At 50.5% G+C, this 14,256-nt stretch overlaps 1 protein-coding gene and 1 long non-coding RNA gene across 7 annotated transcripts in view; one reads left to right on the top strand and one right to left on the bottom strand.

Moving 5' to 3' along the window:
* LOC114229138 (uncharacterized) overlaps positions 1-11,453 on the top strand; it is a 269,792-nt gene extending 258,339 nt beyond the window's left edge. For 4 of the 5 annotated variants that reach the window (XR_008557616.1, XR_008557614.1, XR_008557615.1 and 1 more), the window contains 7 exons: positions 1,280-1,415; positions 2,303-2,416; positions 2,610-2,830; positions 3,717-3,877; positions 5,380-5,584; positions 10,802-10,951; positions 11,093-11,453. This is a non-coding gene — a long non-coding RNA (uncharacterized LOC114229138). The remainder of the gene's footprint in view (positions 1-1,279; positions 1,416-2,302; positions 2,417-2,609; positions 2,831-3,716; positions 3,878-5,379; positions 5,585-10,801; positions 10,952-11,092) is intronic. The other variant, XR_008557617.1, reaches the window with a different exon arrangement.
* Positions 3,867-14,256, bottom strand: part of PTPRT (protein tyrosine phosphatase receptor type T) — a 929,565-nt gene continuing 919,175 nt past the window's right edge. For both annotated transcript variants that reach the window (XM_054723794.1, XM_054723796.1), the window contains 4 exons: positions 9,234-9,359; positions 8,253-8,416; positions 5,431-5,566; positions 3,867-4,509 (listed from right to left, as the gene is read on the bottom strand). In XM_054723794.1, the coding sequence (XP_054579769.1) occupies positions 4,456-4,509; positions 5,431-5,566; positions 8,253-8,416; positions 9,234-9,359 (480 nt within the window). In that variant the 3' untranslated portion in view covers positions 3,867-4,455. The remainder of the gene's footprint in view (positions 4,510-5,430; positions 5,567-8,252; positions 8,417-9,233; positions 9,360-14,256) is intronic.

The raw sequence follows: 14,256 nt of genomic DNA, 5'->3' as shown, positions 1-14,256 counted from the left end.
TGGAGCCCTTGAATGGGAATTAGGAAAAGGCTGAATCTCAGCTGCTGTCTCCTCTAGTTGGATTTACTTTGCCTGCTTCCCTGTTTTATTCGGCTGTGATTTGGAGCTGGCATCATTGGCTAAGGAGCTCAGACTAGTTAGATGATGAGGCAGGCAAGTCAGGGCTTTGAGATGAAATGGCCATCCTGTCTCATCTTTAGAACTGCCCTGCAGCTTGGGTCGACTGTTTATTCCTAAGGCTGTTGGCCCAATATAATCTGTTAGCATCATGGCTTAGGATTCTGTTCATTTTACCCTTGGAATCACCCGTATTTTCCATGGCATTACTTCTGCCTCATCTTGGTCCTGATGGTCTATCTGTCCAGCCCAGGAGTGACCATTTACAGGCCAAGGGAGGGCAGCTTTCTTCATTCTATTCTAAGGCAGTGAGGTGCAGAATTATCAATCTCCTTCCGTGTCTCTGGACCTGGGTTGGCAGTGCCTCCTGGCTGCTCCTCCCTGGCCTTCACATCTGCTGTCTGCAGCAGCCTTACTAGACTGACACATCTGTGCACACAACAGAGATTCACCCAGAGCTGAGGACATGTGGGTCCCTGTGAGGGCACACAGCAAGAGCTAGCTCAGCAATGGGGAACGGGTGTGAATAAACATGATTAGCCAGAGGGAAAATTATCATCTTTGCCCTAAGAAGCCAAGACTTACATAAAGCAACATCCTTGCTCTAGGTGGTTCTGGCTGGTCCTTCCCCGTCCCCTGGCCTGCTGTGTCATAGAACCGACCACTTATCCAGTGGACTGCATCCTTGGTTCTGAGTATTCCTTTTAAGTCCCAACTTCCTGGCCTTGCCTTCCTGTTTTCCTGTCTGCAGCTTTCCAAATCTACCTCTTCTATTGGCCGAGGCTCTTCATTTCACATCTCTTCCTATTAACTGGTTGGCCCAACAATCTATAGCCAAGAAATGGCTGGGCTGGGGTTAGAAGTGAAGGCTGAGCTCTTTCTTACCACAACCCCATGCTTCACCAATGGATGAACTGTGCCATAGTAACCAGTGCTTCCTGGTAGCACCCCCTGCAGGGAGGGCCCTGTGTGTCATAGGAACCCATAGATATTGTGGTTTAAGTAAAGTGAAGAGCCTTCCAGACCCCAGACTCTCATGTGCAGTGTGTGCTCAAGTTTGCTTATATTAGCAACCATGTGGACTCCACCTGGACAAAGCTACGGACATCATAAACATATGCTTCCTGGCTCCTCGTTCATATCTTGCCTCTTCTCCAAACAGGGTGCATAGCTGGGAGGTGAGAACCACGAGGCCCTGCACTAAGTGAGGTCATTCCCTTTGGTATCCAGAAACGAGAAACTGGTCCCACCTGTGGAGACGTAGAGACCACAAATAGTTTTCCTCTGCATGGAGCAAGGTGAGTGCCCCCTGTAAGTGGGGGGTGGGAAGGTACCTTGGGGGAGGTGGTATATGACAAAGCTCAAATTCTTGGGCACCAGTGTCCCATCTCACCCAAGCCCTGGCCATGTGGGATCTTCGGGAGGCACTTCCACCCACCAGCCTCAGTTTCTTCTTTGTAAACTGGCCTAAGACCCGCTCACTGCCCTGCTATCTTGGGAGGTGGTTGGGTTGTGAGGAAATGAGGGATGAACTGCGGGAAACGTCACTGGCCCTTGGTTATTCCACTGTGATCCGAGTTTTTACAATTTTCCTTTGACCTGAAGTCACATTTTAAATTCCTACCATTTGAAAGGATAGAAGCCACTGCCATTTTTTATCTGCCAGCTATTTTACCCCTTCCTGAGCAGAATAAATCTCAGGATTTGTGTTAGATAGCCTCAGTCCCCTCATTCTGTATGGATGAGCCAAGATCTGAGAAAAGAGCATATGACAGGGTGATTTGCTAGGCTGCAGGCTCTTTGAAGGCTGGGGGAGCGCCGGCTGGAGTTGTGGACTGGAGCCAGGCGAGGCCAGCAGAACCAGTGGGGGCTGGGGCCCGGGGACCCGCTCGGGCTCACGGGGAAGGGCCTATGAAAGGAGAAGAGTGAGTTCTTCGTGGGGCTCCTTTTTCTTCCTTTGCTTTGAGATGTTTCTTTTTGAACCTCCAAAGTGACAGCCCTTCCTTGATCAAGTCCCCGGACTTCCAGACAGCTCCCGAGCCCGTGCCAATGGAAGCAGCGTCTCTGGGCTCCTTCCATGTCTCCTCCTGTGGCCTCTGGCTGGGTCACCCTGCCCCCTGGTAGAGCAGAGACCCTGTTTCTCACAGAAGCAGACCCTCACAATCCCCTGCGTATTTTGTTCCAGCGACAAAATAAGGAGCGGACAAACAGATGTGATAGTAAAGAATACACGCTGAAGGGAGTGTTTTCACAGTGTCTGATGAAGGGGAAGAGGCCGCCTTCCCCAACACTGAGCTGAGTGCGTCACCCCAAGCTCCCTGTGGCCCATAGGGTGAAGGTGCACTGTTGGCAGAGCATTCACCCCTGACCCTGGCTCCTCTCCTGACCTCTGGGTGGGGGCCCCCCCCCCCATACTACCCATGCCCCAGGACTTCCCAACCCTCTTTGCCATTGTCCATGCTGATCGTGGCCTGGATTTCCTTTTCCTGCAGTGGAGACCCAGCCGGGGTGGGAGTCACCTCCTCAGGAAGCCCTAGGCAGTCTCTCCTGCTCCATGGCTCCTGAGCTGCACCATGGTTCGGTTTCCCCAGTGCACACTGAGCTGCTGAGTCCTCCTGTCTGGGGCTAGAGCAGCCTCCACGATGCAGCTTCCTCCATCCCAGGCAACCCCAAGGCTGTCCGGTCTTGAGCCCACGCCCCTGCGAGAGACAAGGTAGGGGGTCTCTGGCTGGCAGAACGCGTCACCCGAGGGAACAGGGAATGGTTTTCACTGGCGAAGGAATGATTACAGGAGACTAGCTTTTCCTGGGGAGCCAGGAACGAGGCACTAAAATAGAACTGAAATTCTGGGCCTCCCAGAAGAACTGGCACCAGAAAGAAAGAATTAAATTTCCATTTGTGGAGTTCTCTGCCCAGAAGTTTCTGGCCCTATTTTCCCTCCATAAAATAATTGCTTGGCTGAGAAAGGATGAAGAAGGTAAGGAAAGTAAGTGATATCGCCATTATTCGCCTTTTTGGAGCCGAGAATTTCACCACCGAGGAAGATGCCTCGGCTTCCTCATGTAACATGGAGATAACGAAAGGACAGGAGCTCTCCCCGGGGAGGGGGTGTCCCTAAGAACGTGGGATGGCACACAGAATGGTTCACCCTGACACCCAGGAGATGCCTAGCAGATGCCGGCTCCCTGTCACTGACTCACACACATCCTTTGGCAGGACCCTAGTTTCCCAGGCCTGATCCCCTCGGCCTATTTTAAACCAAAGCATAACTGGTCCACAATGGCCTTTGTCAGGATAGCAGCTGGGTTTCCTAGGAAGATTATGCTGAAAGCTGCCCAGAAGCCAGAGGAGCTGCCTCCGTCTAGCCATCTCTGTCTTGTCAGTGGCTGTGCCATCCCAGGTGGGACCCTTTAAGGATGTTGCCTGATGACAGGCCTGAGAGATTGGTCCTATAGCTACACATCCAAACTTCCTTCCCAGCCCCCTCCCCCCCCTTTTTTAAACATAAGAGACTTAGATTTTACATCCCCCAAAAGAAAGTTTCTTTTAATATATGCTTTGAAAAATAACCAAATCTTATCCTGTCATCTCTCCCAAAGGGGAAGCCCAAGGGTCAGCAAGAGCCCTGCCTCAGGGCAGTGGTCCCTTTTCACAGACAAGAAGGAGCAGCCATCTTCCCTGCAGTTCCACCCCCTCCCAATGACCACAAAAAAGCAAAGAAAACCTTTATCCAAGGGTGCTGTGGACCCAGCAGGCTGGCGTGAGTGACAGAGGGTCAAGGCCCGGGCTGGGGAGGGGATAGCTCCGTGCAGGCAGGGGGGCAGGATGGGGCCCCTGCTGTGGTCTCAGGACAGCCCCAGGTCACTGAAGGAGACTGCAGAGGGCAGCAGGGCAGGGACCCCAAGAGCCCAGTTACTGCCCCCACAGCGTGGAGGCAGAGACACATCCCCGTCACTCCCAAGGAGAAGCAGGCCCGGGAGGTACAGTGAGCCTGCATCTCCCAGCACCCCCTCGCTGGCTTGCCATGAGGTCCACACACTTGGAAAGCGCAGAAGCAAGAGGTCGGGGAACTGGGAAGTCCGGGGCCTTGTTGTGGGTCCGCGTCTGTGGCTGGTGGGGGTGCAGGGGAAGCCTGGGCCTTTCAGAGCCGCGTCTCCCACAGTTACAGGAGCCCCTCAGAAGGTGCAGGGCCCACCCCGGGCATGGGACCACCAGTCTTCTCCTTGGAGTTGGGCCGGGTGCCGCCTCTTAGTCCCTGAGCCCGCCACTGCCATTCACAGAAAAGGGGGTTGGACTGCAGCAGCCTCTGGACTCCAGCAGGCTCCCCATCCCGTCAGGCTAAAAGGAGCTTAAATATTCCAGTGCCACCTCGTATACGAACTTATACTGTTCCTGAGAGGAGGAGAGGCAGACAGGGAGAAGGGAAGGCAGGAGAGAGAGGGGAAGGAAAGGAAAATGCATTTAGAGGTACGATTTTGGAATGAACTTTACCTACATCTGTGCTAACAGCTCAGAATTATCCATGCAGATTCTGATTCAGTTGATCTTGGGTGGGACTTAAGATTCGACATTTCTACCAAGCATATGGGAGCTTGGTAGATATGCTACTGCTGGTCTACACACTAGACTTTGAGGGGGACCCCACTGAGAGTAAGTTTAAAAATTCACATTTAAGTTCCGTATGTGTGGTCTGTCCCCATCATTGCACCAGGTCCTATCACTGGGGGCTCTTCCTGCCCAATCTCTTTCCATCCCTTTCTCCAGTGTCCTCTACCAATACCTTATTCATAAAATTAGCCTAAGTCAGTGGTCGGCAAACTGCGGCTCACGAGCCGCGGTTTGCCGCTCTGTTGACTAATGAGTTTGCCGACCACTGGGATAGGGGCTTAATCACAAGGAACAACAACAGCCTATAATTATTGGAATCAAGAGCCTAGGTCAGTGGTCGGCAAACTCATTAGTCAACAGAGCGGTGAGCCGCAGTTTGCTGACCACTGGCCTAAGTTAATTAGACTGGGATGGGACTAGATCCAAAACATAATCCACACCCTACCAATCCAGAAGCCCTTCCCCTAAGCCTGGGTTAGTGGTACTTCCCTAAAGAACGGGCAGAGAGTAAAACAGAGTGGGGTGTATCAGGGTTAATATTTGGGCTGCCCTGAAGGAAAGAGAAGTTGGTGAGATTGGGAGCAAAAGATGTCGATTGTAGGTGCTAAGTCACTGAGTGTTTTCACTATTTGATGCTGGTTTCTTCCGGCACAGGGAACTAGGGTCACACCCGGCCTGGAGGAGAACAGTTCTCGGGACACTCACCAGGGTCTCCACCATGTTGGACTTGTTGTTCCGCAGCGTTTTCACGATGTGGAACACATCAATGATGTTCTGCTGCTGGATCATCTCACACACGCTGCAGATGGCACAGAAGGTCCCGCTGCGGCCTCCCCCATTTCTAAACACAGAGGGAAGGGTGAGTCAGACTCCTTCCTGGGGACCCCACCAGCAGTGGGGGAGTGGCTACCTTGGCCAAGGTAAGGCACTGGCAAAAGCCCTAACGCGAGCCACGTGTCAGGGTTCAAGTCCAAGGGTTCGAGTACCCCGGATCTGCTGTGACCTTGGGTAAGTCACTTTCCTTGTCTGAGCTCCAAGTTTCCCATCCATACAATGGAGGGGTTGGACTAGATGACCCGGGAGAGTTCAATTAGCTTGATGTTTCCTTGGTTCTATGAGCATGTTCTAGTCACCCATGGCACACTGACCCCAACCTTCAGGCCTCATAGTGTCTTTATACATGTGCCTGCATCCTTGTCCAAGGGGATGCTTTGGGTCCACCCACACATCCAGTGAAGACAGCTGAAGGTTGTGTATGATTTTCCTCCTAGTTTTCCCACCCACTAGGGACAGCAATGCCAGAGACATCTCTCTCAGCCTAGGGTCAGCCAGCCCAGGTGTTTGGGTGGGAGCCAGGCTGGGTCTATTTATATACCTGGTTAAGCAAGACCCTACAGCTCTGGAGAGTAGAGACAGAGGGCTCTTGGCAGGGCCAGCTCCCTGCCACTCCTTCTTTCTGAGGCTCCATATGTCATCTTCATGGAGACACCCTCAACTCTTTACAGAGAGTCCCTTTTGAAATCTGCCTGATTCGGAACTCCTGGGCGTGTTGCCAAGAGTAACTAATGATTTCATGTAATGGTCTGTGTCTAAGGAACATCTGGACGAAACTAAGGCACTCAATCTCCCAGATGTTTTATCTATAGGACATCCAACGACCAGATGCTTCAAGACAGACAATTGCCCTCATTCACTGGCCAGCGCCTGCATTTCAGTGTCTGTGGCTCCCAGGTGTGCCAAGGTCCCTGTTGATAGAAGGACACCCCTGTGCTTTCCTTTGGTTCAAACTGCTGGTCACCTTGGACAGGGGAGAGAGGGATAAAAACCAATCACATGGGAAAGAGTAGGGAGGGACCCCCAGGAGGGAGGGTTCAGTATTTTCTGGAGCAAGAACAGCAGAGCCCAAGAGGAAGAGGCATCTTGGGCCAGTGGAATGAGACCCTGGCGGGATGGGTGTGGCTCTCCGCTAAAGGAGAGCCACCCGAGTGTGAGGGAGGGAACTGAAGGGAGCAGAGTTAGCTGGCAGGGAACCAGCTGCCAGTTTCTGGGATGTGGGCAGAGCCAGCTCAGCCTGGCTGATGTCACCCACCAGTGAGACATGCAACACCTCATGGCATCTTCCTGGACTACAGTGTGCATCCCTTGGGAAGGGGGATTGCTACAGGTGATGGCCCTTGAGTTGTGCGTGTTTAAGTTCTGTGGCTTTTCTGACATGTGTGTGCACCTCTTTTTAGAAAGAGAACAATAAGCTGGTTTTGAAAAGACAATTCTGAGATCAGTAGGTGTTATTAATGCCTCCACTAAGTCCACAAATACTTATTCTGAAAAGGGGAAGGCTCTGGCCAGGTCTTCCTTAACACACCTTTTTAGAGAGGGGGGCCTCTCAGTCATGTCTCCCCACTGATTTTAAGGTTCTACGAAGCAAAGGGAATGGTTGTGAATCAAATGTTCCACACTAGCTGTTATCGCTCCCAGTTTGTTTGGGGTCCAAGGTCTCTAGGATCCTTCTCTTTATACTCCTATGGTGGACTCTGACACAGGCATTTGTGTATTTGCTACCATGATATTGCAGATTTGTATGTTGGCAGGTAAATTGTGTTTACTTTCTAAATATGTCAAAGCCTCACAGAGCCTTAAGATGACCTAATTCAATATACCCATTGGACCGATGAGTAAACTAAGGCTCATAAAAATTAAGGGATTTTCTTGAAGATAGCTTGTCAGCCACAGCCCTCTAAGGGACCTGACTTCCACCCTGCGTGATGACATCAGGGTCTGTGTGACCGGGAATCCCTGTGCCCCAGCTGTGCCTGTCCTAAGACAGGAGGTGAAGGTTCCATTTCACCTCGGTAATGGAAGTATAAACACAGCCGACCTGAGCCCATGGTGCCCTGGGAAAAGTGTTGCATTCACGGTGGATGAACCCCTTGATTTACTCAGAGGGAGTGTGGGTTAATGGATGGCACGTTAGCCTGGAGGCCAGTGGATTCTAATCAAAGCTCCTCTCTTAACTGCCTGATGCCTCACCCTGCCTGTGTCTCAGTCTTCTCACTGTGACATGATAAAATCTACCTCACCGATGGAATGAGGTGACTCATTTAAGCTCACGTAACCCATCCCCCTTTCCTCCTTTTCTTCTTCAGGAAATAATAGAGGAGGGTTTAGTTGGTGGAGCCCTCTTCATACTGAGCCTTCTTGTGACTGGCAGGACACATCCTGCTTCCTGCTGGAGGGTGGGACACCTGCCTCCTGGGAGCAATGGGGTGTGGTCTGACCACACTCCAGGTTTGGGGAAAGGCTGCCAGGTTTTGCATCAGTAAATATGTCACATAACATTAGTTCAGGGCAACCCCAGTCCATTGAAGGGTTGAGATTCTTTGAACACACTCCCATTGGCCTTTCAAGGATGTTGAGATGTGGTGCAGCCAGGCGTGCCTAGAACTAGTGTTTGTGGCCAGCATCCTCAAGGCCGTCCTATCACCCACCACCCTGTGGCCCTGGCGAGGCCTCCATAGTACGGTACTCACAGGCAGTGGACCACTGTGCGTCCCTCCCGCCCGTCGTACTGCTCCTGCCACTTCTCCAGCCGCCGGACCACTTTGAGCAGAGAGCGCTTGGAGGGGGGCGTGTCCCGGTAGGCGGGCCAGCCAATGTACTGGAGGTGCTGGACTATGCGATACCCATCCTGAGGCTGAGAACAGAGAGGCTGTTAGGGCCGTGGCAGCATTGGGTGGAAGACAGACTAAATGAGGTCTAAGCCATGTCATCACGGGGAGAGTCACAGACTCTCTCTTGACTCATCTCTACACTTTTGTGCACACTGATTCTCCTGCCATGACTGCCCTGCACCCCTTCTCAACCTGGAAAACTCCTACTCAGTCTTCAAAACCCAATTCAAACATTCCATTCCTCAGGAAAAGCCTGCCCTCTCACTGAGGTTTCATGTGCCAGAATATATCTCACTTTCCCATTAGATAGTGAACTCTGAGGGCAGGGGCTGAGTTCTGTTCACCCTGGGCCCCAATAAAGGCCAATGTCACTTTAGTTAGCCACCATTCCATGGATTACTAATCTGCTCCCTTCCACCCAATACTCCTCCACCCAGCCAGTGAATTTCCTCTGGAAGCAGCTCCTTTTCATTTTGGTGTGGTTCCAGGGTCTAGCCCAAAGCTTACTGGATCCAATCAAAGGCTGCATCTACTGCCAAAACAGCGCGACACCATGGGAAAACGCTAATTTCTAAGAAGTGGTGTCTACATGGCAGCAAGTGTGTCAGGAAACAGGCAGATGGCAGGCGGGTTGTCGCCCTGTGCGATTCTGTGTTGGAACCATGGCTGGATCTGGAGCTGGAATCGGCAGAGGCATCACTTCCCCAAGGACGAAATGATCTGAGAGCACATCCCGGACGCTCATTAGCGGCCGGTTCCTCTCCCATAGGCTCCGTCTATTTTGTGTGTGTGTGGTGGAGGGGAGGGCGGCATGGGATGCAATGGCGGCCGCACACTTACCCGAGCCATGTTGCAGATGCGGAATATTCTGTGGATGATGTCCTCGTCTATGTCTGCGGAGACGAACTCCACTTGGATGGGCCCGTAGCACCCGGAGGTCTTCTCAGGCCAGTACTGCATACAGAGCTGGGAAAGAGGCCATAGGAGAGGCCCGGGGTGGGAGGGTTAGTCTCATGTATCACTAAGCCTTTCTTATTGAAGGCAGATCACACTGGCTAGAGATGCAGAGTATCATGTAGGAAATTAGACTCCACTTCCCTGTTGGGGAGCAGCCACCCATTTTGGGGGGTTTTGTTGAAAAGTCAAAGCTCTGAACACAGAAACACTTTGCTGTGCTGATTTCACACCATTTGTTAGACTTGCTGGGCCTCACTTTCCTCATCTGTAAAATGGGGAGAAGGTATTTACCTCGAAGCGCTGCTGTCAGACTTAGGTAGAGCACTCCAAGGCAAGGGCAGGTATAACCTCTAGTTTTCTTTTCACTAATGTGAACCACGGCAAACACGTCCCCATGCCAGGAAAACCTCTGCAATCATTTCACGATCAGATCATGAATACTTTAGAATATATATAAGCTTTGGCATCGGACATGCTTGGGTGCAAATCCAGGCTCTGCTCCTTACTAGCTGTGTGACCCAGGCCTCAGTTTTCTAATATGTAAAATGGGGATAATTATGCTCACCTTACAAAAGGTGATGTAGCATGGTGTTGAGAGGTCTTGCCTGTGATCTTCCCTATTTTACTGGAATTGTGAATTAGATCCTATAGCTGAGAGCAAAGGCGACGATGGCCCCTCAACCTAAGATGGTGTCTCAGCCAGAGGTGGTTTTGTCACCCAGGGGACATTTGGCAATGTCTGGAGACATCGTTGATGGTCACACCTGGGGGTTTCTATGGTACCTAGTGAGTGGAGGCCAGGATGCCGCTCAACCTAAGATGGTGTCTCTGCCAGAGGAGGATTCCAATGAAGGTATACCTTTCCCCTACCCAGGACTCTGGCCCCCAATATCAGTAGTGCAGAGTTTGAGAAACCATGGCCTAAGATCACAAACAATTCCTTAGGTTTATATCAAGAGAGACAGACAGACACTTCATTCTTCTGTATCTGTTGAGCTACCAGATGACTTCAGTTGGAGAAAGAACATTGAGGTAGCTGGCAGGGGCTGTGGCTCAGAGGGGCAAATGTGCTTCCTCAAATTCCTGGTTCCCAAGGATCATGGGGGTGGACTCTGTTCAGGTCTATATGCCTCAGCATTGAGCACAGAAAAGAGCTAAGTTGGGGCTGTACGTTTGTCAGGGGCCATTCCAGCATGGACCCTCCACCTGGGGGTGCCCAGAGGATGGAGCCTAGATTCACAAGACCCACCGAGGCCTCTGAGGGCCTCTTGGTCTGCCACAGCCTACACCAGCTTGCAGACAAGGACTTAGATGGTCAGCGGTGACCCACAGCAATCCAGTGGCCTCCTCACAGCTACCACGGATGCAGGATTTTCATGAAAGGGATCGCTGTCCCTTTGTGGAGATACAGCAGTCACATGCAAAAGTGTCTTTATACTTTCTCTCTCCAGAGCTGGAACCAGAATGGAAAAGCCAGGAGGAGGGAGGATGAAGGAGAGAGAAAGCGCATGTCTCCAAACGTCCTAGCTGTGCAACCCAAATTCCGGCTCAGGGATAACATTGGTCACATGATAGGCCACACCTGGCCAGCACCCGGTTCTGTAAGTAAAGTTTTATTGAAATACCACTGTACTTATTTACGTATTATTGTCTGTGGTTGCTTTCAAGCTACAATGGCAGAGTAGCTGAGCAGACCACATAGCCTGCAAAACCTAAAATATTTCCTATCTTGTCCTTCACAGAGAAAGTGGGCCGACCCTTGCACTGTCAGCTTGTTCTGGGAATAAAGGAGATGGCGCACGTGAACAAACAGGCATGGCATAAGCACCCACTGAATCCCAGCGATTCACAGTATTATTGAACCTATCACTGCTCCACGAAAATAACAATTATGATAATGCCTCACATTTAAAGCTGAAGGATTCTTCTTATCACCTGTCTCAAATAGCAAAGACCTAACGAACGGTGGTTGCTTTCCTTGCACCTCCACTGGGGGTGAATCCAGCATACTAATGTGTGTGGGTGGCTGTCACGGGGCCCTGTGGCTGGGCAGGAACGACCAAACCACAATTTGACCTTCATTTCTCTTTGCCATTGGCTCTCCTGCCTTGCACCCTTCCCAGCGATGAGGAACCGGCACTGGTAAGTCTGTGACTGGCCAGAGAAATCGGAACTCATCAGAACTGCCCATTAAAAAATTATTGCCTTTATCACTTGCATTGAATTTGGCCTTGCCAGAAGTTGACCGTGATCCCAACATCAGGTACAGGGGTCCGAGGCATCAGGGAAAGTCAGTTATCCCCCCAGTATTTTCAGTCTGGAGAGAATACAGATTTTCTCTTTTAATAATATTTCCAGACCAATTTCTCAAGCTAATAGGTTCTACTATGCCTCAAAACAAGACTCCTACATTTGGGACCCTTCTCTGCATTTGATTTTCCAGGTCACTCTCCCGTAATGCCCAGAGAGCTGGGGAAGTTTGCAGGGTCTTAATCCTAAATCAGAGCCATCCTTTCACTTGAGTTCCCTCACTTGTGAGATGGTGGCAGCAACAGCGTTGGGTGACGTGGCGTTTGAGCTGCCAAGGATCATCGGAGTCTCCCCACAGCTCAGGATGCCACACATCATCTAGCCAGGGGGACAGAAGGAAGGGGGCGGGAGCCAAGTGTTCCCAGTGACCCTTTGGGGCTCAGAAATGATTCTCATCAACAAGGAATGTCCTCTATGGTTTAGCTCAAGGCTGTCCTGGCCTCCAGGCGCTGGATCGTGCCTTGGTGGGCTCGGCCTTTCTGGCCATGTATGCAGGGTAGCAGAAGGGCTCCCACTAGAAGCACCTGGGTTCAAATCCCAGCCCTGTCACTTTCTAGCTGAGCGACTTGGCCAAATCTTTTAGCTTCTTTGAGTTATGAGTGGCTGTGAGTCTGAATGTGTCTGCTTAGCACTGGGAACTCTAACTAGTGAGCACTCAGTAAATGTGACTTACAATTATTAGGCAAGTTGGGGGAGTGCCCCTCAAACAAGATGGATAAAGTGAAGTTTTCTTTTTTTCTCCCTCCACTTAGTAGCTCTTATGAAAATTTCTCTTTAAGATAATACCCAAGGGACTGCCCTTGTGAAAATTCCTGATCAACCAGCTTGGGCGAGCAGTAGGGTCTGGACACTGTTCTGCATGTCAAAGGAGAGGGGTTGGGATGCAGTGGAACCAGTGAATCGATATGTCATGTGACCCCCCCTCCTAACCTAAATATTCAGCAAATTTATAATAACGTGCACAGTGCTCAATATGTATTGATTTCCTGTGGAAACCAGCGAGGAACTAAGCTTTCTCCCTGGGTGACATAGAAACAGAGCAGAAACATATATGTGGTCTGAGGGCCAGACCACGGGCACATGAGCATCAGCATTTTATAGAAATCTTGGGGATGGGGACTTCTGGTTTCTTAAGACCCTGGAAATGGGGGATTCAAAAGCCCACTTGACCCTCTAAAACCATGAGGTCCCCGCTGACCTGGGGCCACACATATACTCAGTACCATTTTGGAATTTTCTTCCTTAGATGGAAAACTGTCGAAATGGCTGTCTCCAAGAATTGATTCACATCCTTTAGCCTAGAGCCTGAACCAACAGCCTTTTCCCACCTTTCACTCCAGTATCTCCCTCCTTACCCAGCAGCGGGGAGGGTGTGCCGCCTGTCTGAAGCGCTTCCCCACTTCAGACACGCAGGCTGTGCCGAGGACCACACCTGAAGAGGAACCGGTCCAGCTCGGCTGCTGGTTAGAAACGGCCAGGCTTCCTCCAGCAGAGCAGAGCAGCGTTTGTTATTTATTGTCAGAACAAGTTAAACAAGCAGAAGTCGTGACGCCCGTGTGGATGGCCGGGAACAGCTGCCATATATTGTTCCACACGGTCTCCATGGCTGTGTGGGCCGTGCAAAGAGCAAGTTCATACGTGAACTATAACCAGCACAAAGGCAGCTCCACTGTTAAACATTTTTTTTTCACTAATGTAATCAGAAAGTTTGTTCGTCACTGATGTAAATGTGCCCTGATGCGTTGAATGGAAACTAGCATATGTCCTATTTTGGGAATAAACAACTGTAAAGCATATTTCTGTCCACCTTAGTTATGCCTTTTGTTAATTAAATAATACTTTTGACAAAATGGAAAAGCCAAGGAATATACAAGCCAAGGAATATACAACTTCAGAAATTAAGGACTCTACCTGTCAAAGTCCCTGTAATCCACAGAGCAGGGTGTGTGTGTGGGGGGGGTAACCAATCCCAAGCCACCCAAGATGAAGTGCATTAGTATTAAGAGAAAAATAGAAAAGACCCACCTGAATTGATTTTAAAATCAATTCAGATTCCTCAGTAGCTCATGCCAGGGTCCCCCTCACCTGAGTTGATTTTAAAATTCAGGTCCATGATTATAAAATTCCTTTAAATAGATTCGATAAAGAGCCCAAATCACATAATTGGTTTTAATACTGTGGCCATTTAAGGAGGACAGATGGTGCGTGAAGCACAAAGCAAGGGACAGAGAGAGGCACATGGACCACAATCAGAGCGATCCGCACACCCCTCCTCCTTGCAGCCTCTCCATGGTCCCCCAGGTGAACAGTACAATCTCCATCGGGGTGGAAACTGACTTATGACAGCTGCATCAGAGTGCATTTCCAGGAAGGAAGGGGAGGGGGTGCTTAGGAAAAGGGTGTGTGGAAGGCCAGGGCATGTTAGAAACAGGAAAGAGACAACTGAGTTATACAACTTAAGAATGGAACAATATTTGGCTTCTAGTCAAGATGGAGGTGTAGGTAAATGCGGTACAAGAATCCTCCCATAACCACATCAAAAATACAACGAATCTTCAGAATGCCCATCATTCAGAACCACCTGAATCTGGCTGAA

Source organism: Eptesicus fuscus, chromosome 12 (genome assembly GCF_027574615.1).
Source record: "Eptesicus fuscus isolate TK198812 chromosome 12, DD_ASM_mEF_20220401, whole genome shotgun sequence".
NCBI lineage: Eukaryota > Metazoa > Chordata > Mammalia > Chiroptera > Vespertilionidae > Eptesicus > Eptesicus fuscus.
This window is presented reverse-complemented; position numbering and strand designations above follow the sequence as displayed.